Source organism: Thunnus albacares, chromosome 5 (genome assembly GCF_914725855.1).
Source record: "Thunnus albacares chromosome 5, fThuAlb1.1, whole genome shotgun sequence".
NCBI classification, from domain to species: domain Eukaryota; kingdom Metazoa; phylum Chordata; class Actinopteri; order Scombriformes; family Scombridae; genus Thunnus; species Thunnus albacares.
The window spans coordinates 18,395,046-18,417,653 of NC_058110.1; the positions used below are offsets into that span (position 1 = coordinate 18,395,046).

Here is a 22,608-nt window from a genome sequence, read left to right on the forward strand (position 1 = left end):
TTGTCTATATGTACCCTGTAGAACCGAATTTGTGTGGAGTACAAACAATCGCAAATACGTCTCTACAGGAATACATGGGCAACTGAAATACCACGCCAGCAAACGGACTCCTCTGCTTCTGCCTCTCTGCACATCTCTCTGGCTTTTTTTTTCTTTTCTTGATATTGCATACACAGGCGTTCAGCCTACATCCAGGCAGTAAAGCGATGAAATAGCCTAACATTGTCACAGAGTGTATTCATAGTCCAGACAGCCATGGATTGTGTAGGTAGGCCACAGAGAGTAAAGCCATGTGTGCAGTGTGCGGCTACTACTGTGTCAGACCCTGTAAAACACGTTAGGAACCAGGGGTCGTTTCAAAGTGACTGATTTACGGCTTTTATTGCGCTATAAAACGCCTCTAACATCCTCGCTAGGGGTAATAGAAATGTCGTGCGCATTCTGTACAAACAGGACAGCCAGAAATATGCCATTTCACGTCGTTTTTAAGCATATTATGTAATTATTACTGTGAAAATAGAGGCATCCGTTAACTTGCAGTTTGCTACTTTGACCAACAGATTGACTTGTGTGCTTCTGTTCATATTATTATTATTATTATTATTATTATTATTATTATTATTATTATTATTATTATTATTATTATTATTATTATACTGGCTGTTGCTGCCCTCACAACTAACATAGCAATAAAAAAATAAATAAAAAATGATAAAAATATAATCTGGAGACTGCTAAGCTATTATGAGTTAACCTCTCTCTCTCTCTTTCTCTGTCTCTCTCTCTCTGACTCCAGCTGGCTCTGAGATAAGAGTAGCTAGTCTAATGCACATGACAAGTTTATACAGTGAGGGAGTATCAGATAACAGCAGACGCCCAGTAATGTGGCTGATGGTCAGCCTTAGTTTTCCAAAATGCCACCTAGACTGAAATGCTTTTGTAATATTTATTTTATTATGATTTGTGGATAAGTGGGACTTGCAGTTTGAAGCATTTATATGGATGTTATTGTAAACATGTTTGTGTATAAATCAGTTGCATTTGTGTCTGTGCATGTTTCATTTGTGCAGATGCTCCTCTCATCTGCTAGTCAGAGAGCAGTGATAGTCCACAGAGATTCAATTGATTTACATAGCGGTCATAACAACCATAACAAAGGTCATAACATTTCTGGCAAGTACAAAACGAGGATTTTCCAAAGAAAATGCAAACTGTGTTGAAGGAGAGAGTGTGATGAGGAGGTGGAAAGAACACGGTTAAGAGTGATATGTTTGTCAAAATCCACTAATAGTGTTGAATTTCAATATTTGAACATTGGTTTGAATCTAGTTGTGTTTGTTTTGCTTGTTACTGTTGTTTGCAAATCTACAAACAAGGCATCTCTAAGCAGGACTGACCTTCAGTTTCAGATTTGAGGTTGTACAGCTGCTCCAAAAGGCTCTTACACTATAGTCTGCAACAACTGAATCTAACTTCTCTTTGGCAAAACACTCGCCCACTGCAGTTGAGTCAGCAGTTCAAGTGCTCTGCTGCTCTCTGGTCCCTGCTTTTGGGTCTGTTGTGACATCATAACAGTGTAGTTTCACTGCTGACTGGTCTTTGACATCATAATGATGCTCTGGTTTATGACACAGGGGCATTCCTGGCTGTGTTGGCTGGTCTGTGATGTCACATTGGTAGCGTTTTGTTGGTCTCCTCTGTTGGCTGTTCCTCTGTTTTCTGGTGTATGATATCATGATTGTAGAGTTTCACAGCTTTGTGGTTTATGACAGTTCTCTGCTTGTTTGTTGCTGTTTGTTTGTTGACATCATAGTGCTCATAATGAAATTGGATACATGTAGAAGACTTTTGATGTGTATTTGTATCTTTCAGGAGAAGAAGTTGTTATTAAAGATTAAACAATGCGGAACATTTAATGTACTTTTACATTTTTGTGCAAAAGACTAGGACTGCCATGACTTTTCTTTAATATCATTTTATTATTATACAGAGACCTTTGGTACCAGATTTTTGCTGCTTTTACATCGCAATCGGCCTCCCAAAGCCTGACAGCTTTACTCATATCTGTCCTGTTTGTAATATTACCCTTACTAAGAATAAATTAAAAGGTGCAGCTGAGCTTTTTAAGGCACAACCTGGAATAAAAAGTGATATCATTTTAAAGTAGGCAGATATCTCATCGTTGAATGAAAGGCGATTGTTTAGTTTGACTCTTCTTGTCCACATTTCTTTAACATTATAAATGATCATTATAGCCTATTTTCAGAAATCACACACCTGCAGAGCTTCTCACCACTTCAATCCTCTCTGACAGTTAGATTCACAACACACCTTTTAAATATTATTGCTGAAATGCTTTTTTTGGAATCAACACCTTACGAAGCTTATGCAGCCCTGATTCTTAAGTGTATGAATGGACTGTAATCTTTTTCACAGGTGAAGTGCTGCTGCCTTCATTAATTAGCAGATAGCTTTTATATAAGGCTCACAGGCTAACAAAATGATTGGTTTGCTTTTGTTGTACCTTATCCTTGGTGAATCGCCTATTGTCCCTTTGAATAATTGAGACCAGTGGATTTTGCCTGTTTTATTTTTTCCTTGGTCAGCAACTAGCTACTAGTTTTGTCCCCAAGATCAATTGCCTTGGTAACACAACCAGAGAGAGAGAGAGGGAGAGAGAAAGAGAGAGAGTGGGGGAGAGAGAGATTTGTGCCCACAATGGCGACTGTAGGTATGCTAAATACCTCTGGTTCCTTATCCGGGAACTACCTCTTACTCTGCGATTGGACCACTGGGTCACGTGGTAAAAGTAACTTTACAGGGCTGCTCGCAAGTAGGAGGGCTTTATGGAGCAGAAAAACGACAAAGCTAGAAAAATTATTTTCCACTCCAGAAATTAATGATCATGAGCTCGTATTTGATGGAGTCTAACTACATTGATCCGAAATTTCCTCCATGCGAGGAATATTCGCAAAATAACTACATCCCTGAGCATAGTCCAGAATATTACAGCCGCGCAAGGGACTCTGGCTACCAGCATCACCATCAGGAGTTATATCCTCCGCGGGCGAGCTACCAAGACCGCCAGTATAACTGTGCAAGCATCCCTGAACCTGACACGCCAAGGGGACATGGAATACCCCATTCTGCGCACCTGCTGATAGGGAAAGGGCAACCTGCTTCATGTGAAACCCCACAGTTGTCCATGTCCCCCGCCACCCCACCGGCCGCAGCCTCCGCCTGCAACCAAGCTACCCCGGAGCATCCAAACAGCACAGCCTCTTCCAAGCAGCCCGTGGTGTACCCGTGGATGAAGAAAATTCACGTCAGCACTGGTAGGCAACTTGTGTGTTTATGTTCCCTGCACTCCTCATGCTCCTCTCTCCCTTTCCCTCCCTTTATCAGTCCCTCTGACTCCCATCTCGTTGCCAGCCCCTGCTCCGATAGCAGGGAAGCCTTTGAAATGGCACAATTGAGGCGGATTTACGACTCGGCATTGGTAATTACACCCACCATAAATTTTATAGCCGAGGTATACTCAGGGCAGCCGTATCACCATGTGGCTTCTGCTGTTATGTATTGCGCGATAGAGAGAGGGGGAGAAATGAATAAGAAAAAAAACTGAGCTTTGTAATCTTGCATTAATAATTTAGCTCATAGTTGGATGTGAGTGTCCTCTCATTACGCTGAGAAGTTCTTAACTTCCCATTTAAATTTCTCAAACAGCTAAACATTCATATCCAATAAATCTTTCTAGCCATATCTCAGTTGAGGCCATTCTTGTTTACCCCTCCTTTCCTCCCTTCTCTGTCTCTCCCTTTCTCTCCACTTCTCCCTTTTTTTCCAGTGAACCAGGGTTACAATGGGACGGAGCCCAAGCGGTCTAGGACAGCATACACCCGGCAGCAAGTCTTAGAATTGGAGAAGGAATTCCACTATAACCGGTATTTAACTCGGCGGAGGCGCATCGAGATCGCCCACACCCTGGTTCTCTCCGAGCGACAGATTAAAATCTGGTTTCAAAACCGCAGGATGAAATGGAAAAAGGATCACAGGCTCCCGAACACCAAAGTGAGATCCTCCTCCTCCTCCTCCGGGTCCAACACAAGCTCAGCAGCCGGCGCTGTTGCCGCTGCCTCGGCCACTAACACTGGTGCCTCCGACGAACTCACCGGAGCGCAACATGGCGAGGATATTACCAGGTTATAAACCACGAACCAAGATTGGGGGTAGAAAAAGAACTGGTTATTTATAGAACAATTATATATTTTGTTTTCGTAGCTATCTTGTGCGGTTTCCTTTAAGTCCAAAGTTATATAAAATGCATGTTATATAGCATGGATTACTGCGAATACCGATGAATTATTTTTACGTGACACAGGGTTTAATTTATTTGAAGCTCAATTAAAATGATGTTTTTTATTAAAAAAATGTTTTGAATGAAGGAGAAAAAAAGTAGAAAAAAATATACATTTTATCAAAGTGTTATTGTGGGCCATTCTTTTGCCCTGCTGCCCAAGGTGAAATGCACAATCTATTTATTTCAAACAACACTGGAAGGAAATCAATATAATAATAGTTATTTTTGGTATAAAAAAGCTGGAACACACCATTGATCTTGAACTTGTATGTTTAGGATAATAACAATGTGTGAATTACCTCGTGTATTTCAGAAACAGGATTTTGATTTACAATTTAGTTTTGTGGTGTTGATGTTGTGTTTAGACCGTTAAAAAGCAGATTATTGTGATATACAATAAACGGAGTTTAGTGTACTTGTAATCATATTGGTCAATAAAACAGTGAGTGTCTACTAGTTTTATATACGTTTGGTCGAACTTCATTTTAGGCAAGATGAGGTTTGCTATTGTTTTGGCTGTATGGAGGGATTATCTTTAAAAGTGTACAGATGTGTGAATATTTGAACATTTCATGAAGGGAAAACAAGAATCACTGTGTCTTCAAAGCTCATTTTCTGCGTCTTTAATTTAGCACTGTGTACATATCTTGATAAAAACAGATAGTCCTGTGTGTGAATGTTGTGAGTGTTTAAAGCCTCCCTCATAATGGACTGAAGTTATTTCTAAAAAATCTGAAAATGAAATTGTGTGCGCTGTGCATTGTGTGCAACCTCATCAGTCTGAAGGGCATTCAATTAACGCTAAAGACAAGCCACTGAGGCCCTCCTCTCCTCTCCACTACACACTGCACTGCCTCTGCCAGTGAAGCTCTCCACTTCCTTCGCTCTGACTTGAAAAAAAAAAAAACAAAGCTGCATGCGATTAATTTAGAGGACATTTGCCATGTGTTAGAGATTATAGATTGTTGTGAAAATATTCTTATTGATTTTGTAAACTAAGTAGTTGCCCTGCTTTTTCTATAGTACACTGCGCCATGCGACTGAATTTTCAAATGTAAAAAAAAATAAAATAAAAATAGCCTACAAAAAAACATAAGAAATAAAATAAAGTCGTGAATTGCAGATAGATTCAATATAATGCGTCATGTGGTTTTCGTTACAGTGAGGATGGTGATGGAGTAGCTGACCTTTGTTATCAGTAGCTTGGCCTATAAGGAGGGATGTTGATGTTTTCTTGTGTGTTCATTCACTATTTGACTTTTTGCTTGTGTAAACACTTTGCCACATTATTTACTTGCTGTCTCCCCCACCGGGCAGCTTGCCTCCAGAGTGTGCAGCAGCTCGCGAGAATACAAAAAAACCCCTACAATTTCAAAAAACGGCGCTAAGCTCGTCTCACTGCAACGTCATCGCCCCGCTTTTCATCTGGCAAGAGGACCAACACACTGCAGGACTGTTTACGACTGTAGACCTGCTGGACTGATGCAACAATATGATAAAATATCGCTCAAACTGCAACTCTCAACTGAAATGTCTCCAGATTTTTTTTTCTTTCTCACAAAGATGCATTCATTTTTTTTTTTTGTAGTTTTTCTTGGACAGATCTGTGCAGAAGTTTAAACATGACTTAAACCCAAAGACGCGCAAGAATTTGATAGATTATTGAAATTGTGACATGAATAGGCCTTATAAAATGCCTTGCCTGGTGGGGGGCAAGAGAGCACAAAAGGAAGAGGTATTCTCCATCATCAATCTTTCACTACAGAGCTTTGTGTTCTGTTCTGGAAAACAGCTCTGACAACAGCCAGTTTTCATCGCACCAAATATTCTGTACCAGACCATATCCTATACCATCCTCCCGAAATGTGAGAGTTTAAGTGGACTTAAGTGAACCACTTAAACTGGACCAAAGCGGTTAAAATTTGCTTTTGGATGGGGGCTTTATAAAGGCACTAGAATAGTGTTGAGACGGCGCTGAAAAATGAATCCAGAAGCCTTTATGTTGCCGGACAGATTAGAGAAATTAATGTGCTCGCCACAGTCGCAGCATCCCTCCAATCCCTTTCTCGGCCCTGTCGCCTCCATGTCGCGAGGCTGAAAAGGTACTTTATTGAAGTTTGGGGGCGAAGTGGGAGAAGGCCGAGTTCACCTCGAGGACACATTTTCTGTCCCATTAGGCTCATTTCAGTCTGGATGGCCGACCTCTCCAACCCTGTGACCTGACTCCCTCTCTATACGTGTACCTTCTGTGTGCGCCCTCGCTGGTCCCCCCTTGGCCTCGGCTTTCTTTGTGGATTTTTCTACGTTGTGCCTATAGAGAGGCCTGCGGCGGGGCATCACTGAATGTGTTGCTCCTTTTGTTAATCAGAGTGACCCAGGACAGTGTTGAACTCTCGGACAGTCCTTCAGATCCAGGAGACCTGCAGGACTTGCAAACATGCGACCTTCTTAACAGCGTCTTGTGATTTGATCTGTCCAAACTCAACTGGCAAAGATTCGTGTCAACTTTCCCACGAGTTACTGAAGTGGCAACATAAATTGCAATATTCTGACAGATTATGAAGCGTTATTCTGATTATGTGTGTTGATTAGATTTTACAAACTTGTCCGGGAAAATAAGAACTACTTTACATATATATTGTACAGGCACTTTGGGGTTTTATACTATTGTAACTGGTACAATTAAATGGTTGTTAAAATTAGAACCAAAGTATAAAAATGTCCTATTTTCCAGGGATCAGTTACGTTCCTTAAAGTCTCCCAAAAAAACACAGAAGGCAGTAAAAATAGTTGGTGCGGTCACATGACTTCTGTGTGACTTAAGAGAGCAACTGGCCTCAGGTCAGCACTTCCGTTCAAAAGGAAGCTGCCAGTTTTAGGTGTTTTCTGACAGTACTGGGACAGTTTGGTCGCTGTGATTAGTTAATGGACAGGGACCTTTAAGCTTGTAGTCAGGAAAACCTTGCAAACTTTCCACAGAGACTTCACTAAAACTTTCATTTTATACACAAGGTAATTCTCCCTCATGTGGGACAGAATTTAACCCAAATAGCGTATTGATGACAAATTGATTCTTGCTGCAGAATGCTCCAAAAATCATTAAGATTATGTATATATAAAGATAACTATTGCAGATGTTACAAACCTTTAGATATTTCTTCAATGGAATTGTTTTCTGTTATTTGGGAAATCTTATATTATCGCAAGCAACCTTAACTTGATACTTATTTTAACCACTTTGCAATAAGTTTGGTGTTTCGTTGGTGGACTGTAGAATACGTGACAGCATGTGTTCACAGCTGACACTGACAGTGATCTCAGTGTCTGTCATTTGTGTGTGATAATTCAGCTTCCTCCTCATATATCCGAGGCTACAGGTGCAGCAGCTCCAATTGCAGTTAACAATGACGGGGTGTCCCTTTTTGTTTGAGCTCTTGTGACTGAAGCTTTGCGTAAAGTACAACACGAAGCATAATTAGCGGACATTTTCTTGACTTGTTGACTTTGCTTTATCAGGGATTTAACTAAAACGCCTATATAAGGCCTCACTGGATTTATTATGGGAATATACAAGACTTGGTTTGAAATGATTGTTTAAAAAGCTCATGCAGTTAAGCAGTCATGAATCAGGCACTGTCACGTGTTCTGTTAATTAACTTTGGACTTATGCGCACAGTTTTTTCTCCACAACGGAAACTTTTCTTAATATTTACACTTATATTTATCATCATCGTATTTAAGGATTTAAAAAAAAGTGCGGATCGTATACTTAACACGTTTACGTCTCTGTACTCTCATAAGCAGGCCAATAGTTCATTAAATCCATTAACTTCAAAGTCATATAATCTTACCTGTCAGGAGATCAAAATAAATGTAAAAAAAATAACAATAACTTCCCTGACTAATGGCGTCATCCTTTATGAATGAGTGCCAATCTTTAAAGTTTAGAATAAACTCTCTTGATTTTCATTTTCACGCAGCTCTTTGCTTTCAACTGAATCTGTAGAGTATCTCTGGGAAGGCGGTAGTTATTCTTAACCTCACCACCTTGCAGGAATATGGTGTATTTTATGTGTTTGAAGTTCAGTTGTTTAAATTCCTCAGCACTTACTCAGCCCTAACTGGTTTCTTTTCTGACTTGCGACTGTTGAATCACACATGATCTTCAGCTCACATTGCACCGCTGCGGGCTCGCTGTGATTTATGAGCACCTCAGGCGAGGGACCCTCTCTTGGAAGATGTAAAAACTTTACACAAACAGCCACCGAAATGTTTGAACAAGAGAAACTACGAAACAAAAATCACCAGCTGTTCTGACGGTGGCGTTAGTTTATGGCCTGTTTTTTTTTTTTATTATGGCGCACCAGGTTACACATTTTTTCCACTCGTCTCAGGTGAGTGTCTTCTTCAACCACTTTGGTTTGTAATGAAGGGTCCGGGGCTGGAGCATTGTTATGGTGTAGTGTGTTTAAACGGCAGCCATGGCAGCTGCATAAAGGCTGAGAGTTGAAACAGGGGTCACGCTGCTATTTTCCAGAGACAGAGAGGCTCTCTCGCATTGACCAGCAGTGGGTGTGTCATAAATCCGTAAATCTCTCTCCCATCCGTTCACTCTAGGGAGCAGATGCACCATGTCTTTTCTTTGTGTGTGTGTGTGTGTGTCTCTCTCTCTCTCTCTGTATATGTGTGCGTGTGTGTGTGTGTGAGTGTGTGAGTGTGTGAGTGTGTGTGTGTGTGTGTGTGTGTGTGTGTGTGTGTGTGTGTGTGCGTGTAATAGAGAGGCAGAGTTAAATGAATTTACATAAAACTAGATTTTAAAACTCCATCAGACATGTTAAAATGATTTACTGTCAGTGCTGGCAAACATTTCAAGCAGCTTGGATCAACACCCTGATACCCCACTGCAGACTTCAACATCACATCACACAGGAAATGATGGCCCGGGTAAACTTGCCCGCAATACTTTATGTCATCATAACGCCTCGCTGAGAAATATTTCATCAGCCTATTTGCTGCATCGTTGAGGACCTTAGAAATTACAGTCATTTTCCTCCATTCAGTGTGTCACCAGGGGCTCAGACAGTCACTAGATTGAGTTATGATTATCTTATTCACTTTTCATTAGCAAAAGTGATCTGAATATGGGATCCAGAGACTATAGAGCCACAATTATGTATAGGTTAAGTGAAAATGCGCTTTTTATTTGATTTGTTCTCTGAAAATGATTCTCCGGTGTGTTTATGCGGACACCAGTTGCTTTTCCATCATAGTTATCGTCCACTTTGAGCACTTTTTTTAAACATGTCGCCATATGTTGTTATATTATTGAATATTAAAGTCGCAATGTAAAACCAAAATGTAAAAATAAAAAAGTTCACATTTTTAAAACATAGGATTGAAACCTGCAATCTCCCCCAAACTGACTGAAAGGCCTTTAAATACAATTATAGCTACACGTCTTTATATTAATATTTAACGATTCTGTTTTATATCAGCAGTAAAAAGCAGTAAAACTATTTTCAGTTATTTTTCAGGCTTTAATATTCATATACATGCAGCTGTCAACACTTATTGTAAATCATGTACATCACATATTACATAAAAATATTTCAAAAACCGTGTTTGTTTTATGCTGCTGAATTATTTTATTTTAATGCTATATATATCATGCAAAAACATATTTCTCCTGATTAAAAAAACACTTAAAGTCATCTCCAAATTGTATCCTTTCGGATGGCATTTCATTGGCTCAGAGCTGCAGGATTTATGTTTGCACTCTGCACAGACAGTTCAGGATTTACAGAGAGCTGTGGCCCAAATTAATACTCTATGTTAATGCACACGCTTATGCAAAAGTCAGGACTTGTTTGGGAAATTGACAATGTGTGTCTTTTCCTCACTTATGAAGTGCAGTCTGCAAACTCTAGTCCTTTCATTTCACTCTGCATTGTTTACAGCAACATAGAGCACCGGGCCCATAAATCTTCCCCTTGCTCTGCCAAGACAGCGCCATTTGTATGCACCGTTTTAACCGACAGCATCCTCTGCCCATTAACGTCTTCTCCCCAGCTCTCTCTCAGTCTCCTCTTATCTGCCCAGCTCTTGTCCCCTGGAAATACATTAACTGATCCGTGCATCAGTTGAGCTCTGTAAACTAGTGAAGTTTGGGGAATATATAATGTACAGAAAAATGAAAATAAAAATATAAGAATTGTGTTGCATTTCCTAGATTTCCTCCCTCCTCCTGCCCGCATGTTGCAGATGTTTCCCATTTCCTCAGTACCGGTTTCTCTGCAAGTTATTGATATGAAAAATAAAAGTTTATCGACGATTTCCTTGGTTGTTTGTGTCAGCAGGCGAGAGAGCGCAGAAGGTAAGGAGGAATTGGAAAAGGGTTGACACCCAGAGCGACCGGCGCGCTTTTGTGTGAGAGAGAAAAATGATTTATTGCCACTGAGGCGGTTCAAACAGAGTTCACGGAGAATTGTGGTGGAGGCGCGGAGGAGCTAAATTATGGTCTTGCTGAGCTAGTATATCATAGATTCTATCTCCAATTCAGAGAGTGTGTTCAAGGGTGTGAGGTAAGGAAAACAAAACCAATTTAATTACTTTCCCCCATTTCACCCAGTGCGGATGTATACTGCCCACTTCACCTGTAGAAATAATACCAATAATAATAATAATACCAATAATAATAATAACAATAATGATAATAATATTTTTTTGTCTAAAACATATAAGCAGATGCCATTATATTTCCATTTATAATTATTTTTTCTCTGCTGGCGTACATTCATCACTTAACTATAATTTTAATGTGCAAATTGGAATAATTAAACCTGGTCACAATCATCATTACCTAGTTTTTTATTTTCAAATTCAAATCAAATCTCCATGTACTTAACTTTTAGCATAAAGTTTAAAATTAAATATTAATATTTTTAAAAAAACCCAATATAATCAAGTGTATTTACAGTTGATCGTGGTTACCAATAAGCCGGACTCTATGGGGTGATTGTAGTTGTATTATGTCCTTGATGGGAACTGATCAAAACTAAAATATTGTATTTATGAAATAAATAAATAAAAAAACCCAAGGACGTGACTCAACCCTGGAGGTTCAGGTAAAACCTCAGTGGTGGTGGCGGCAGGGGTGAAACGGAAAAGGGGGAAGTGTCCTCTTCCAAGCTCTGCAACCCTGAGTGCATAATCCATCACTGCTGAGAGACACCTAAAGAGGGTTTTCTCGACAGCTTTGTTGTGGTGAAACACCAGAAGGAACTTATATCTTAAAGCATAAGAACTAAGATTGATACTGGCACAGAATATGTTAACATCATAGCCTGCAGAAGCCCGCCCTCTCCTTTTGAGAGATGCTTTTGGGTGCACTATTTAAAAAATTTGTGATTGCTTCATTAATCTGCTTATTTATCCACTTTGCGTACGTTTGTGTTTTGTTGAAACGAAATAGTCATTTTTTATGAGTTTTTTTTTTCTCAGTGTAACTCAGTTAGGCCACACTTGATGTAGCTTTTGGCTCAAATAATCCCCCCTCCAAAAAAAAAAATAAATAAAATATTATGGGGTTTTAAAAATGAAGTTGCAAAATTTATATTTTATTTAAATGTATTGCAGCATCAGAGCCATATTTCCAAGTTCCTGGTGTCTTGCTTTGCTCTACATTGTAACTACAAACAGGCGCACATAGGGGCTCTATACTGAACATCTCCCCCTATACTCTTTGTCCATTCAGCCGTGCAGCACGCGGGATGTTTCCCATCAAAATGTCCATACTGTCTGACTGTTGCCTCACAGAGCCACAGAGAGGGACACTTGATACTGTACAGTGATGCCTGATTAATGCAAATGCGTTGAATCGTCCTATAGGGAAAAAAATCTCTAATGATTGCCTCCTTTGTCTTTGTGTGGCAATGACTGTCAAGCCTTTGTTTGACCACTCCCAGTGAATCCTATTAAGCCAAAGCTACACTCCGACAGTTATAAACATATGCTGTTATTTAAAGGAAAGCCCGCCGATTTATAATGGCCAGATGCAAACTAAGTTATCCAAAAATAATCGATTGATTCTTTTGCAGGCAAAAAATCAGCCAGCATGACAATAGACAGAGCAGCTAATAGCATAGAAATACCGTAATAAATAATAATATTTATCATTATATATAATTGGATGAGAATATCCCGGAACACAATTTATTTTTCTGGCATTTTACATCAAGAAAAGCTTCAGCAAAAAATAATGAATTGTGGTCGATAACTCGTTATTATCCAATATGATCGTCCAGCTCATAGACATAGCCTACTGTATAGGACGTATAGCGTTGCATTTGATTAAAAAACCTACCACCAAAAAGTTCAGGATGTGCAGCTGCAAGCGGCGGCTCCTTCTAATAAAAGCGTCCTGTCAGAAGATTTACAATTTTACGAGAAATCAGTTTCTAATGAAACAGGTTTCTCGGAAACACATACATGTAATCTCTGTGTCTCCCCACTCTGCCATTTTTCTCTCTCCCCGTTCATCTCACTCTTTCTCTCTCACACTGATCACACAGTTGTTGGCGTCTATTTATATTCCGTCATATCTTTTTTTTTTTTTTTTTATCCCTATAGGTAAATAAACGCGGGCTGCTGATAGAAATGTTGTCTGAAGAAATATCGCAGAAGCTTCTTCGGGAGCCCCAAGTTGGCAGCGGATTACTTTGCAACTCCAGAGCTCGGTCATTGGAGGACAGCCACACGTGACTAAGGCACCCTTCTGGTAAATATTATTCAAATGTTCCACATGGTTACTCCAAGTGCTCTTCCCTGCATGCCTTTTTACATTCACGTTAATTTTGATCGGATATTAGACACACAGAAGTCCTTGTCTTTTACTACTGTTGAGGGATTTCTGGTTTTATTTGAGACAGTTTGATGAGCTGGGTCCATGGACCCCCAACAGTCTGCCCTCCCACTGCAGCTGCATGGCAACACTTTTGCTATGAGCTCTGGACAAGTGCCAAAACTAAGCGCGGGATACAATGAAGGAGGGGGAGGTGGTGGTGATGGAGGAGGCCAAGAAGCAGAACTTAATCAGCAAAACATGACCTCCTCTGCTCATGTCAGTTCCAGGTTGAACCCAGATGAACAGTTTCAGTGCCCACTGGAGCCTCTGGTTCACTGCCGTGCCAAGGGCGAGCTGGACGTCAAGAGCAGGAGCTGCAGTCTACTCACCATCTGCCGCTCAGGAGTAATTTTTCCCTGGATGAATCCACGGACAACTGACTCAGAACAATCTGGTAATGCTGGTTTTTGTTTTGTCATAAACTAAATAACTTTTTAGAGTTGTAACTAAGTGTCCAAGATACTGTTGACTGATGTGTGAATCCATGAATCCAATTTTGAATGAATGTTTAACTCAAACACTGACATCTGACCTTAATGTTGTGTAGCACTTAGTCAATTACTTCTTGTTACATGAAGACACTGAATGCATGTGCTATAAAAATGCACTGCCCATATGTTTGTCATACTTGATCATATTTCCAAAGTCTGTCTGTCACCTGCATTATTTCTCACGCACAAAAGTACACTCATCAGATGCACAGGCTCTATATCCTTTATTAGGTTTAAATAAGTATGTGGATGAGTGTGAATGTTGCAGCACAGTTAACCAAATGTCAGTGTCATGTGTATAGCTGTTTGTTCCTCCAGCTCTTTACTCCAAGTGATATTCAAAACAGAGAAGCTGCAGGATGAGCCGTACAAAAACACCTTGTAAACTACACTGTTGCCTCTGAGGATCTTTAAATGTAGATTTTTTAAACTTAATCAGAAAATATCATCTTTTTTGATTTCATAAAATCTATGATTCCTGCTCTATTAGATCTCTTGTAATGCTTGATATTTTCACAGCTATACAAAACAAGCTAGCATATACACTGTGGACGCTGCAGTCTCTCAGTCTGGTGGAGTGCTGTTTAGATGTGCGGTTCTCTCTCTGAGGTCACTACAGGCCTTATTAAGTGTCCATTAACCCCTGCGTGTTATATTGTTATCAACAGGGCCCTGGTATCCCTCATATACATGTCAAATGGAATCTCTAATGGTGGTTATTTTCAGTGGTGGTCCCAAGGTACCTTTTAAGTGACTGAGATGGGGATTTGACAGGTCTGCTTCCGTGTGTAGCTGTGATTAATGTGGCCTGTCAGGCAGCCGTAGTGGCGTCAGATGTTTCCCCCAGACTGTTTCTTCGGGAGCTAACTTTCCCCCTGAACACATGACACAGTAGACAGCCAGTCTTGTATAGTGTCTCAAGCATGACTGAATACACAAGAAGAGCTGAGGGCTCTACTTTGTCTCAGTTTGATTGGCTGAGGAATAACATGGGTCTTACTAGCACTTGAAGTCCTCCATTTGGAGGTTATACATTACACAAAAGACTTGTTAGGTATGTGACACTTGCTTTTAATGCCCTCTCATCTTTATGTGCTTTCTCCTGCATCAGTCAGTGGCGGTGTGCAGGCTGGTCACGTGGGAGGAGGCGGAGGCAGGCATAGTGTCAGAAGGGAGAGAACAGCCTTCACTAACAGCCAGCTGCTGGAGCTGGAGAAGGAGTTCCACTTCAGCCCTTACCTGTGCCGCCCTCGGAGGCTGGAGATGGCGGCAGGGCTGCAGCTCACCGATCGCCAGATCAAGATCTGGTTTCAGAACCGCAGGATGAGGTACAAAAAGGAGCACAAGCATGGGAAATTGGTGAATCCGTCCCGGTGGTCTCCTTGCAACCCCTCCTCCAGCTCAAGCTCATGTGCAGACCACTGGAGGCTCCCAGGTGCTTTTGTTGTCAGAACTTCCCCCTCATCTGATGTGCACTTCATGGATTATGCTCCTATGTCTTCCTCTCCTTTTGATTCTCCTTGTCAGGCCAGCAGTGGTCAGTGTATCCACCCTGCAGAGCTGCCCCATCTGAACTGCATACTTCCATCTGTTGCAAATGGTCTGCCACCCTCCTGTACAGGCACAGATAGTCATCACCATGCTGGCATTTCAAACTGGTCCTAGGGCCCCTTAATGGTTATTCCTCCTTTGCTCATCAAAATCTCAATGATAGGTCTACTTTCACTTACTTATGAAAGACTGGATGTCTGATTAGCATCCCTAGGTTTAAACCCCCTCAGCACACACTTTCACCATTCATGAAACATTTTAATTAAACTATTCAAACGTATCTTAATTGAAGGAGAGCTACAGTGATATCACTTGTGGTGACTGGAGACTGCAGGTCTTCAAACCTGCTGCTCATCTTGTATGCACACAGCATGTACAAAACATTTGGGCAATTAATAATTACATGTTTTTTTGCTGTAACTCTGTTGCTGTTACATTTGTATTGTGGTTGCATGTTTTATGCATGTGGGAATCAAACTGTGAGTGAGTTTTCTATTTCCCTCGGTTGTCAAATAATAGCTAAATGGTCGTCATATTTTGTAAGTGTCACATTAGGCCTCTTTTTCATTACGTATTGTAAATAGCAGGTCATTTGTGTAAAACGTTTTAATGTGAAATGGGCAGAATAATGTTCATATTGAATGATGTTATATTTTTGTTAAAGCCATTAAAAGGATACTGCAAGTCTTTGATACTGTTCTTGATTAATTGAGATGTCATATACTGTACATGCTTAATAAATACATTTGGGAAAACTGTAGCTCTTGTGCAATGTTTACCCTATTCATCGCTGATTAGACTTACACTTTTTGTCTCCAGCAGTATTTCATGATTAAGGATTCCTGGATTAGATCCCAAGTGGGAAGACGAGAGAGATTCTGTAATCAAATTAAGGCACGCTTTAAAAATTCACTGAAAAGTCTACAGTATTGTGCATTCAAGTTGCACAATCTTGCCACATAAGCCTCTCCCTCGCTCCTGCCTCCGAGTTCCCCACCATTAATCACCGAGACAAGGCAGTCTTTCCAGCACTCCAACCACAAGCTCTGAACCCACTGGGCACCATGACAAGATCTCTTTCCTCCTCCTTCCCAACCCTTGCCTTTTCAATAGTCAAATTGTAGTGCTGCAAGTTGGGGCTGGCCTCCTTCTCAGGGGGCATGTTAGTTGTGTAGTTTGGAGGCCCTTCCAGCAGCCCATAGGCCACAACAGACCAGCGAGGTTCAATCACTATTGACAACATATTATTCTAAAGAACAATGAGGATACTTTGTTTATTTTCTTACTTACTATGGGGCAATTACTCTTGCTTCCACTCTGGCTTTGTGACATGTGGATTCTCAAGTATACTAAACTATGTCTTGCTATTTTTTGATTGCAAATGTTTCGACTCTTGTGGAGCTAAATTACGCATGCTGGGAATTATGCGTTTATTTGACAGAAGTGGGTCACATTTTCTCTTGGGTCTCTACAGTTTTACATGTCAAGATAGACAGCAGCTTTCACAACCATGATGAAGGAGCGAGCCTCTCTCTTACACTTGATAATGTGAGCTCGACTATCAATATTCTAATAAACAAAACTGCAGTTTTTGGACATGCTGACATTTTTATATCAGTAGCCTTACTGTAAATGAGCTGTCATAGAGGACTACTGACAGCTATGAAATGAGGGAGGTAATGAGGAAGTTTATCCCCTAGTGGTCCTGGATAGAACGACTTCCTGCTCCTAATTCATTACCTAATCAGTCCCAGGATCAGCTGTCATTTGGTAAATATTTGACACCATTTCCAGCAGGTCTAAGAAAGTGTCAGGGGAACCATATAGGTGCCATAACTCTGGAAATTCTGAATAAAATAAAGTAGGGTCTACACCACATCTGTATCAAAGAGGTGGTGACACAACCCTGGGATGAGAACGTGTTGGGTGACAGCTGGGTAATTTAAGAGAAAAGTAATAAAGGGCAAAAGAGAGAAAGAGACTGAGCAAGGAGAAGTTCTCCCCTACAAATATGTTCGCTTACAAAGAGACAGAAAGAGGCGGGGGGATTGTGAGGAAGAAGCAGACAGTGTTGGATTCCTAAGATTCTTCCATATGCCGGGTGATTTATGGCGTTAATGGTGCCGAGGCTCAATAGGACCTTTACCTCTAGTTCCTCACAACATTCTGCTTCCAGACACTAAAAGCCAGGAAGATCCACACACTGGAGTGCAGTAATTCTGTGGATGGGGTCAAGGGGGATCCCCAGGGGTCAAGGAAAACCCCCCTCCCCCATCCCCCCACCCAAGGGCCCCACTGCAAGGGGGAACAGTCTACTTCCATTTCAACATTAAGTTAGCCAGTTGTTCTCACACTGGGTTGCTCCCAACTAAAGTCATTACTACCTTTTTACTCACTTGACTCCCCATTTGATGACATATGTTTTCAGATCTGCAAATCCCCACAAATCCTTACATGTTTTTCTAAAATTCTGGGCTTTGATCAGACTGGAGCAATGCATTAAGTGGATCTTTGAAGTGATAAATGATGCCAGCCGCGGTGCCATGAAACCAGCTTTGGTTACGGTCCATCATTAATTTGAACATTTTTGTGTTATGTCTCTTACAGTGACTGATGTTCAACTGTCCCATTTGCAGCTGTTGTGAAACTGATTTTGGGTTTAGATTTGAAAAATTCTCTGTGCATTAAGACTTTTCTTAAGCTGCCATGAAGACAAAACCGCTGTGTGCTTGACAAAGACGAGCTGTTCTAAGTACCTCACAAAGCATTTGCCCCTGTGTTCAACAATCGTACTGACTGAAGCTCGTCATATAACTGTCACAGTAGGCTTCTGATGTCGGCTGGAGTTTTATGTTATGAGGTGGTAACTCCACTCGTTATATGGGGATCAATATCAGAGGAAATAAATGACAATAATGATAACAAATGTCTTTGTGACAGACCTTACTCTTATTGCTGTGTATGCTGTGCCAGGTTGTTCTCTGATTGGTTAGAGGTCCCTAAACCATCAGAAAATCATCCAAACCCCACCGAGGACACTTTTCTCTCACCAATTATACATTACACTGGATTTTTGTTTTGCTGTGGTCTTTCTCTGCCATTTTTGTTTTTACATCTTTTACATGCTCTTATTTACACCACTAATGTCAATGACTATCACACTTATGAATTGGAATAGCAGCACTTCAAAATCTCTCAATACTGTGGCCTCAGTTTACCATTTAATATATAATCCTGATGCATTTTGGCAAACAAGTCTTCATCAGAGCACAACAAAACTGGTAATCCTCCTCCCTCTATAATGATTAAGAAATCATCCCCAGGTGTGTAGGGGAGATAATAACTTGCATTGAATTATTACAGCATATACAAGAGATATTTTTCATCAAAGGGAAACAAATGTTTCCATCACAACAAATCTGAACCTTTGAAACTGCAACAAAACAGCTTACTGAACAGTTTCTGTTTACAAAATGTAAACCTGTTAAAGGCCCTACCTATTCATCTACGAGCTCAAGTCATAATATAATATCTTCCAGAGGAAGCTCACACACACAAAATCAGAAAAAAAAGAGGAGAACAACTTTATGTGCATTCATTTCACCAGCCTGGATGCATGCCTCACAACAATGTTTTTGCTGAGGTTATAGTTAGTTTTATTCTGTCATGAAACAATATAAATACTTGCAAAATTATATCAAATGCAAAAAGACAGAGTTGATCATGTGTCTGTAAAGAACATGTGGATGAAAATACAACATGTACTAAAACTACAAAAACACAATCAAGCTGTTCCAAACATGACACCAAATAAAAGCACTTAAAGTTGTCATGACGTATTTCCACAGAGGTTCTGACTTAAAGTTCATGACTACAACTGAGGCTGCAGTACATACACACACACACATATATATGCTTCACCACAGCTGTGACTTGCTACTTTACTAAATACATCGAGATGCAACATAACCCCTTACAAAATCAATTAGGAGGAACATAATATTCAAGATTATGATCCGTTTGTGGCCAACTTTTAATTTTCTTTTATGATTATTAGGATTTTTGAGGATATAATGATTTGTATAATAAAAAGCATAGCAGTAAATGCTTGCTCAAAAGTGACTGCTACTTGCAGCACTTAAGTCCATTGTTGAGCAAAATCCTGAACTTTTATGCTTGGCCTTTAGGAGGATTTGTTCTTTTTATGACCTATTAACCTTCTCAGCCTTTTCTCCCCCACAGTAGTTACTGCTGCCCACCAGCCTCTCCAGGTGCTTGTTGCTCAAGATGATTGTTAAGTATCAATTTCCTGTGTCACCTTTATGGGTTTTATTTATTTGTCTGTTCCTTCATGTGGAACGGAGCCCGAGCATCACTCAGGTAGATGGATTATAACTCAACTGCTACGACTCATCAATCTGGGAAATTTGACTTCCTGAATCTCATACAACTGTTACTGTCATATAACGGCGCGGCATTATCAAGATCAATGACATTTTAAATGCTTCCCAGTTAAGGATGATCTGTGACAATAAAAAGGTAAGTTGGTGATGAAACTGTCTCAGCTGTGGTGAGCAGTGCTGTTCACAGTGAGGGAGTCACCGGCTCGAGCTCACTTTTTCCTCTGAGGAGCGCCGGTTAAATGAATGAACTTGTAATCACAACAGTCACACCGCTAAATGTCACATGTTGACCATTATTGATCACTCAAGGATTATTCAACACCCAATGGCTTCATCACACAGAATGTAATCTATGAACACTATCTTTTAGGTTTTGTGGAAAAAAGTCTCACAGACAACAAAGGACATAAAGACATAATGACATCTGCAGGATGAAAATATTTTGTATATTGTAAATATCCAGTGTGTATAAACGTCTAACCCTGGCTCTCTTGTTCATCTCAAACAACCTACTTAACAATGTTTTATCAGCTTGGTACTTCATGACTTCTTCTACTTTTATCAGAATTTCTCATAAACATGAAACATGAATTTTGAACTGATGTCACTTTTGTTTGAGGGTCTCAGAAACTCAACTGTAAAACATAATTAACTACAATGAATTTCCATATGCTTTGTATCTGTGATTGGTGCTGACAATACTTTTTAGTAGAGCTGCAATGATTGGTTGATTAATCGATTAGTCAACAATAGCAAATTAATTGGCAACTATGTTGGTAATTGAATAATTGTTTCTGCCATTTCTCAAGCAAAAAAGGCCAAATATTCACTGGTTTCAGTTTCTCAGATCTGAGGACTTCGTCATATGTCACAGTAAAATTAAAAATATTTAGGTTTTGGACTGTTGGTCATACAAAACAAATAAATTGAAGACATCACTGTGGGCTCTGAGAAATTGTGAATGCCATTTTTTTTTTTTTACAATTATTTAACATTTTATGGATTAAATGATTAATTGAGAAAAAAAATTGGCAGATAAATCAATAATGAAAATAATTATTGCAGTGAGGCAGTTTGTAGGTCTCAGAGAGAGTTTGACCTCTTTGGGGTATAAATGACCCCAAACATAAGATATGTCAATATGTAAATATTATATGGATACAGTACATACAGTAACATACTGTACATTCATGTTCACAGGTATTCAAAGACAAAGAAATTGAAATAAAATTAATATAATCTATTCATGCATGGCCTATATAGCATATAAAGCAAGGAATATTTCCGTTTTTGGTGTAATTATAACACTTCATGATCATTTTGTCATGTTCATCAAATGTGAAAGCTCAGTTTTTGGCAACTGGAAGGATTAGCACTTCCATACTTTTATAAATATTAGATTTTAATATTTTAGAGACAAATCCGAAAAGTATTTAAATTTAGAAAATGGGTAGTTTTGCAAATATTATTATTATTTTTTACATATACTGTAATTGTGTGTGTGAGACCCCAAACAATGAGAAAATAAAGCTTCTTTCAACAAAACAAGAGTTAAAACTGTCACATTTGACACCATATTGACTTGTTTTCTTGTATTAACTGCATGTATAAGCCTTGTTGATCCTCAACTGAAAAGCAACAGCTTTCTGAAACAGTAATATATCTACAGTTTCACTCTGTTTGCATTTTGTGGGGGGGCAGTCATTAAACTCATGCAGTGTAGCCAAATATTGTTCAAACAAATAGAACTTAATTTCATATTCCAGGGAAGATCCCAAAGTTTCCAAAGATACCAAATAACATCAAGCTGAATTTTGGGGGAATGTGTATAAAATGATGCAGGAGACATCAAGAATATTTCCATTTGATGGAGCAGATGTTTAAGGGATGTTCAAGCAAAACAGAAAAAAAAAATACACTCCTTCTCTCTCCCTGCAGCGAAAACAACGCTGTGCGAGTGAGAATATTACAGAATGTGCTGCAATGATGAACATTTCCTCCTGTTTCATGTTTAACCCTGCTCATTTCCCACAGTAAGAACTCCGGAAACACACAAGTGTGCACAGCAGCTTGGGGGGAAGATGACTGATGGCTTGTTGTCATGATGTTTGGGATTCTGCCGACTCGAAGCCTCTTGGCTCACTGAAGCTGTGAAGCGCTGCAGTACATACTACAGGCTATTGTTGAGAGGTCCTGGTATTAGCAAGGTATTGCTTCATTGTCACATTGTCGAGCCTGTGCAGAATGCAGTTATCTGTAATGCCCCTGGTCATTTGCACAGTAGTTGCACTGGATTTGAGATTATGGTTCATGTACTGTGACAGATTTCATACGATTCAACAATGAAGCAAAGACAATTATTAGAATTTCACAGCATGAATGGATGGATTTTTTTTGTTGTTGTTTTGAAGTGATATTCCCTGGATTGTGTGTGGGCTAGGTATACACTAAGCTAAACCTTACTTCTGACATCACTATCTTTCAAAAATGTCAATATTTGAAAAACACTGACATGCTCTATCAATCATATGGATAGCCATCTTTCAGGCGGTCAATGTGCCACACTTGAATATCTGTGTCTGGTGGTGCCTCAGCCTTGCTCGGACCATTTCTCTCTATTTCTGTCCTTTTCTCTCTTGCTTTTTTTCTCATTGTCCCTCTACAGCTTTACTGTGATGTCTCATTGATGAGCCTGAGCTCCATAAACATGCATAGATGACTGTCATCTTCGCCTCCTGGAACTGCATTAACAGCGGTGACCTCTGTGACTGGTGGTGACAGTCGTCTGTCAACGCTGGTTAATTCTCAGTCTTGTGAGGGTCAAGAGCTGACATATAATGAGGCTCGACAGCGTTGGAGGGCCAGACGAGGGTCTGGTGTCAACAGCGGTCGTAGCATCAC

The 22,608-nt window shown here is 40.0% G+C and overlaps 3 protein-coding genes across 4 annotated transcripts in view; all 3 read left to right on the forward strand.

Moving 5' to 3' along the window:
• Positions 1 to 13,098, forward strand: part of LOC122982086 (homeobox protein Hox-C10a-like) — a 55,509-nt gene extending 42,411 nt beyond the window's left edge. The window contains exon 5 of the mRNA XM_044351108.1: positions 12,989 to 13,098. The gene's annotated coding sequence lies outside the window, so the exon portion shown is untranslated. The remainder of the gene's footprint in view (positions 1 to 12,988) is intronic.
• Positions 663 to 13,073, forward strand: hoxc4a (homeobox C4a). 2 transcript variants are annotated; one of them, XM_044351113.1, is made up of 3 exons: positions 663 to 3,335; positions 3,848 to 4,202; positions 12,989 to 13,073. In XM_044351113.1, exons 1-3 carry the CDS (start codon positions 2,900 to 2,902, stop codon positions 12,990 to 12,992), a joined length of 795 nt encoding a protein of 264 aa, XP_044207048.1. In that variant the 5' UTR covers positions 663 to 2,899; the 3' UTR covers positions 12,993 to 13,073. The 2 variants fall into 2 exon arrangements, with proteins under 2 accessions (XP_044207048.1, XP_044207047.1); XM_044351112.1 differs by lacking the exon at positions 12,989 to 13,073 and having other exon boundaries at positions 3,848 to 4,822.
• Positions 13,099 to 13,169: 71 nt separating the features above from the next.
• On the forward strand, positions 13,170 to 15,993 carry LOC122982088 (homeobox protein Hox-A3-like). The gene is made up of 2 exons (XM_044351110.1): positions 13,170 to 13,656; positions 14,865 to 15,993. The coding sequence occupies exons 1-2, from the start codon at positions 13,305 to 13,307 to the stop codon at positions 15,416 to 15,418; spliced, it is 906 nt and encodes a 301-aa protein (XP_044207045.1). The 5' UTR covers positions 13,170 to 13,304; the 3' UTR covers positions 15,419 to 15,993.
• Positions 15,994 to 22,608: the final 6,615 nt, after the last annotated feature.

Excerpts from the sequence above, each read along its gene's own strand:
- hoxc4a (XM_044351112.1), top strand. The coding sequence starts at position 2,900 with ATGATCATGAGCTCGTATTTGATGGAGTCTAACTACATTGATCCGAAA. Across the intron at positions 3,336-3,847 it reads GAAAATTCACGTCAGCACTG|TGAACCAGGGTTACAATGGG; the intron begins GTAGGCAACTTG and ends CTTTTTTTCCAG.
- LOC122982088 (XM_044351110.1), top strand. The coding sequence starts at position 13,305 with ATGGACCCCCAACAGTCTGCCCTCCCACTGCAGCTGCATGGCAACACT. Across the intron at positions 13,657-14,864 it reads AACTGACTCAGAACAATCTG|TCAGTGGCGGTGTGCAGGCT; the intron begins GTAATGCTGGTT and ends CTCCTGCATCAG.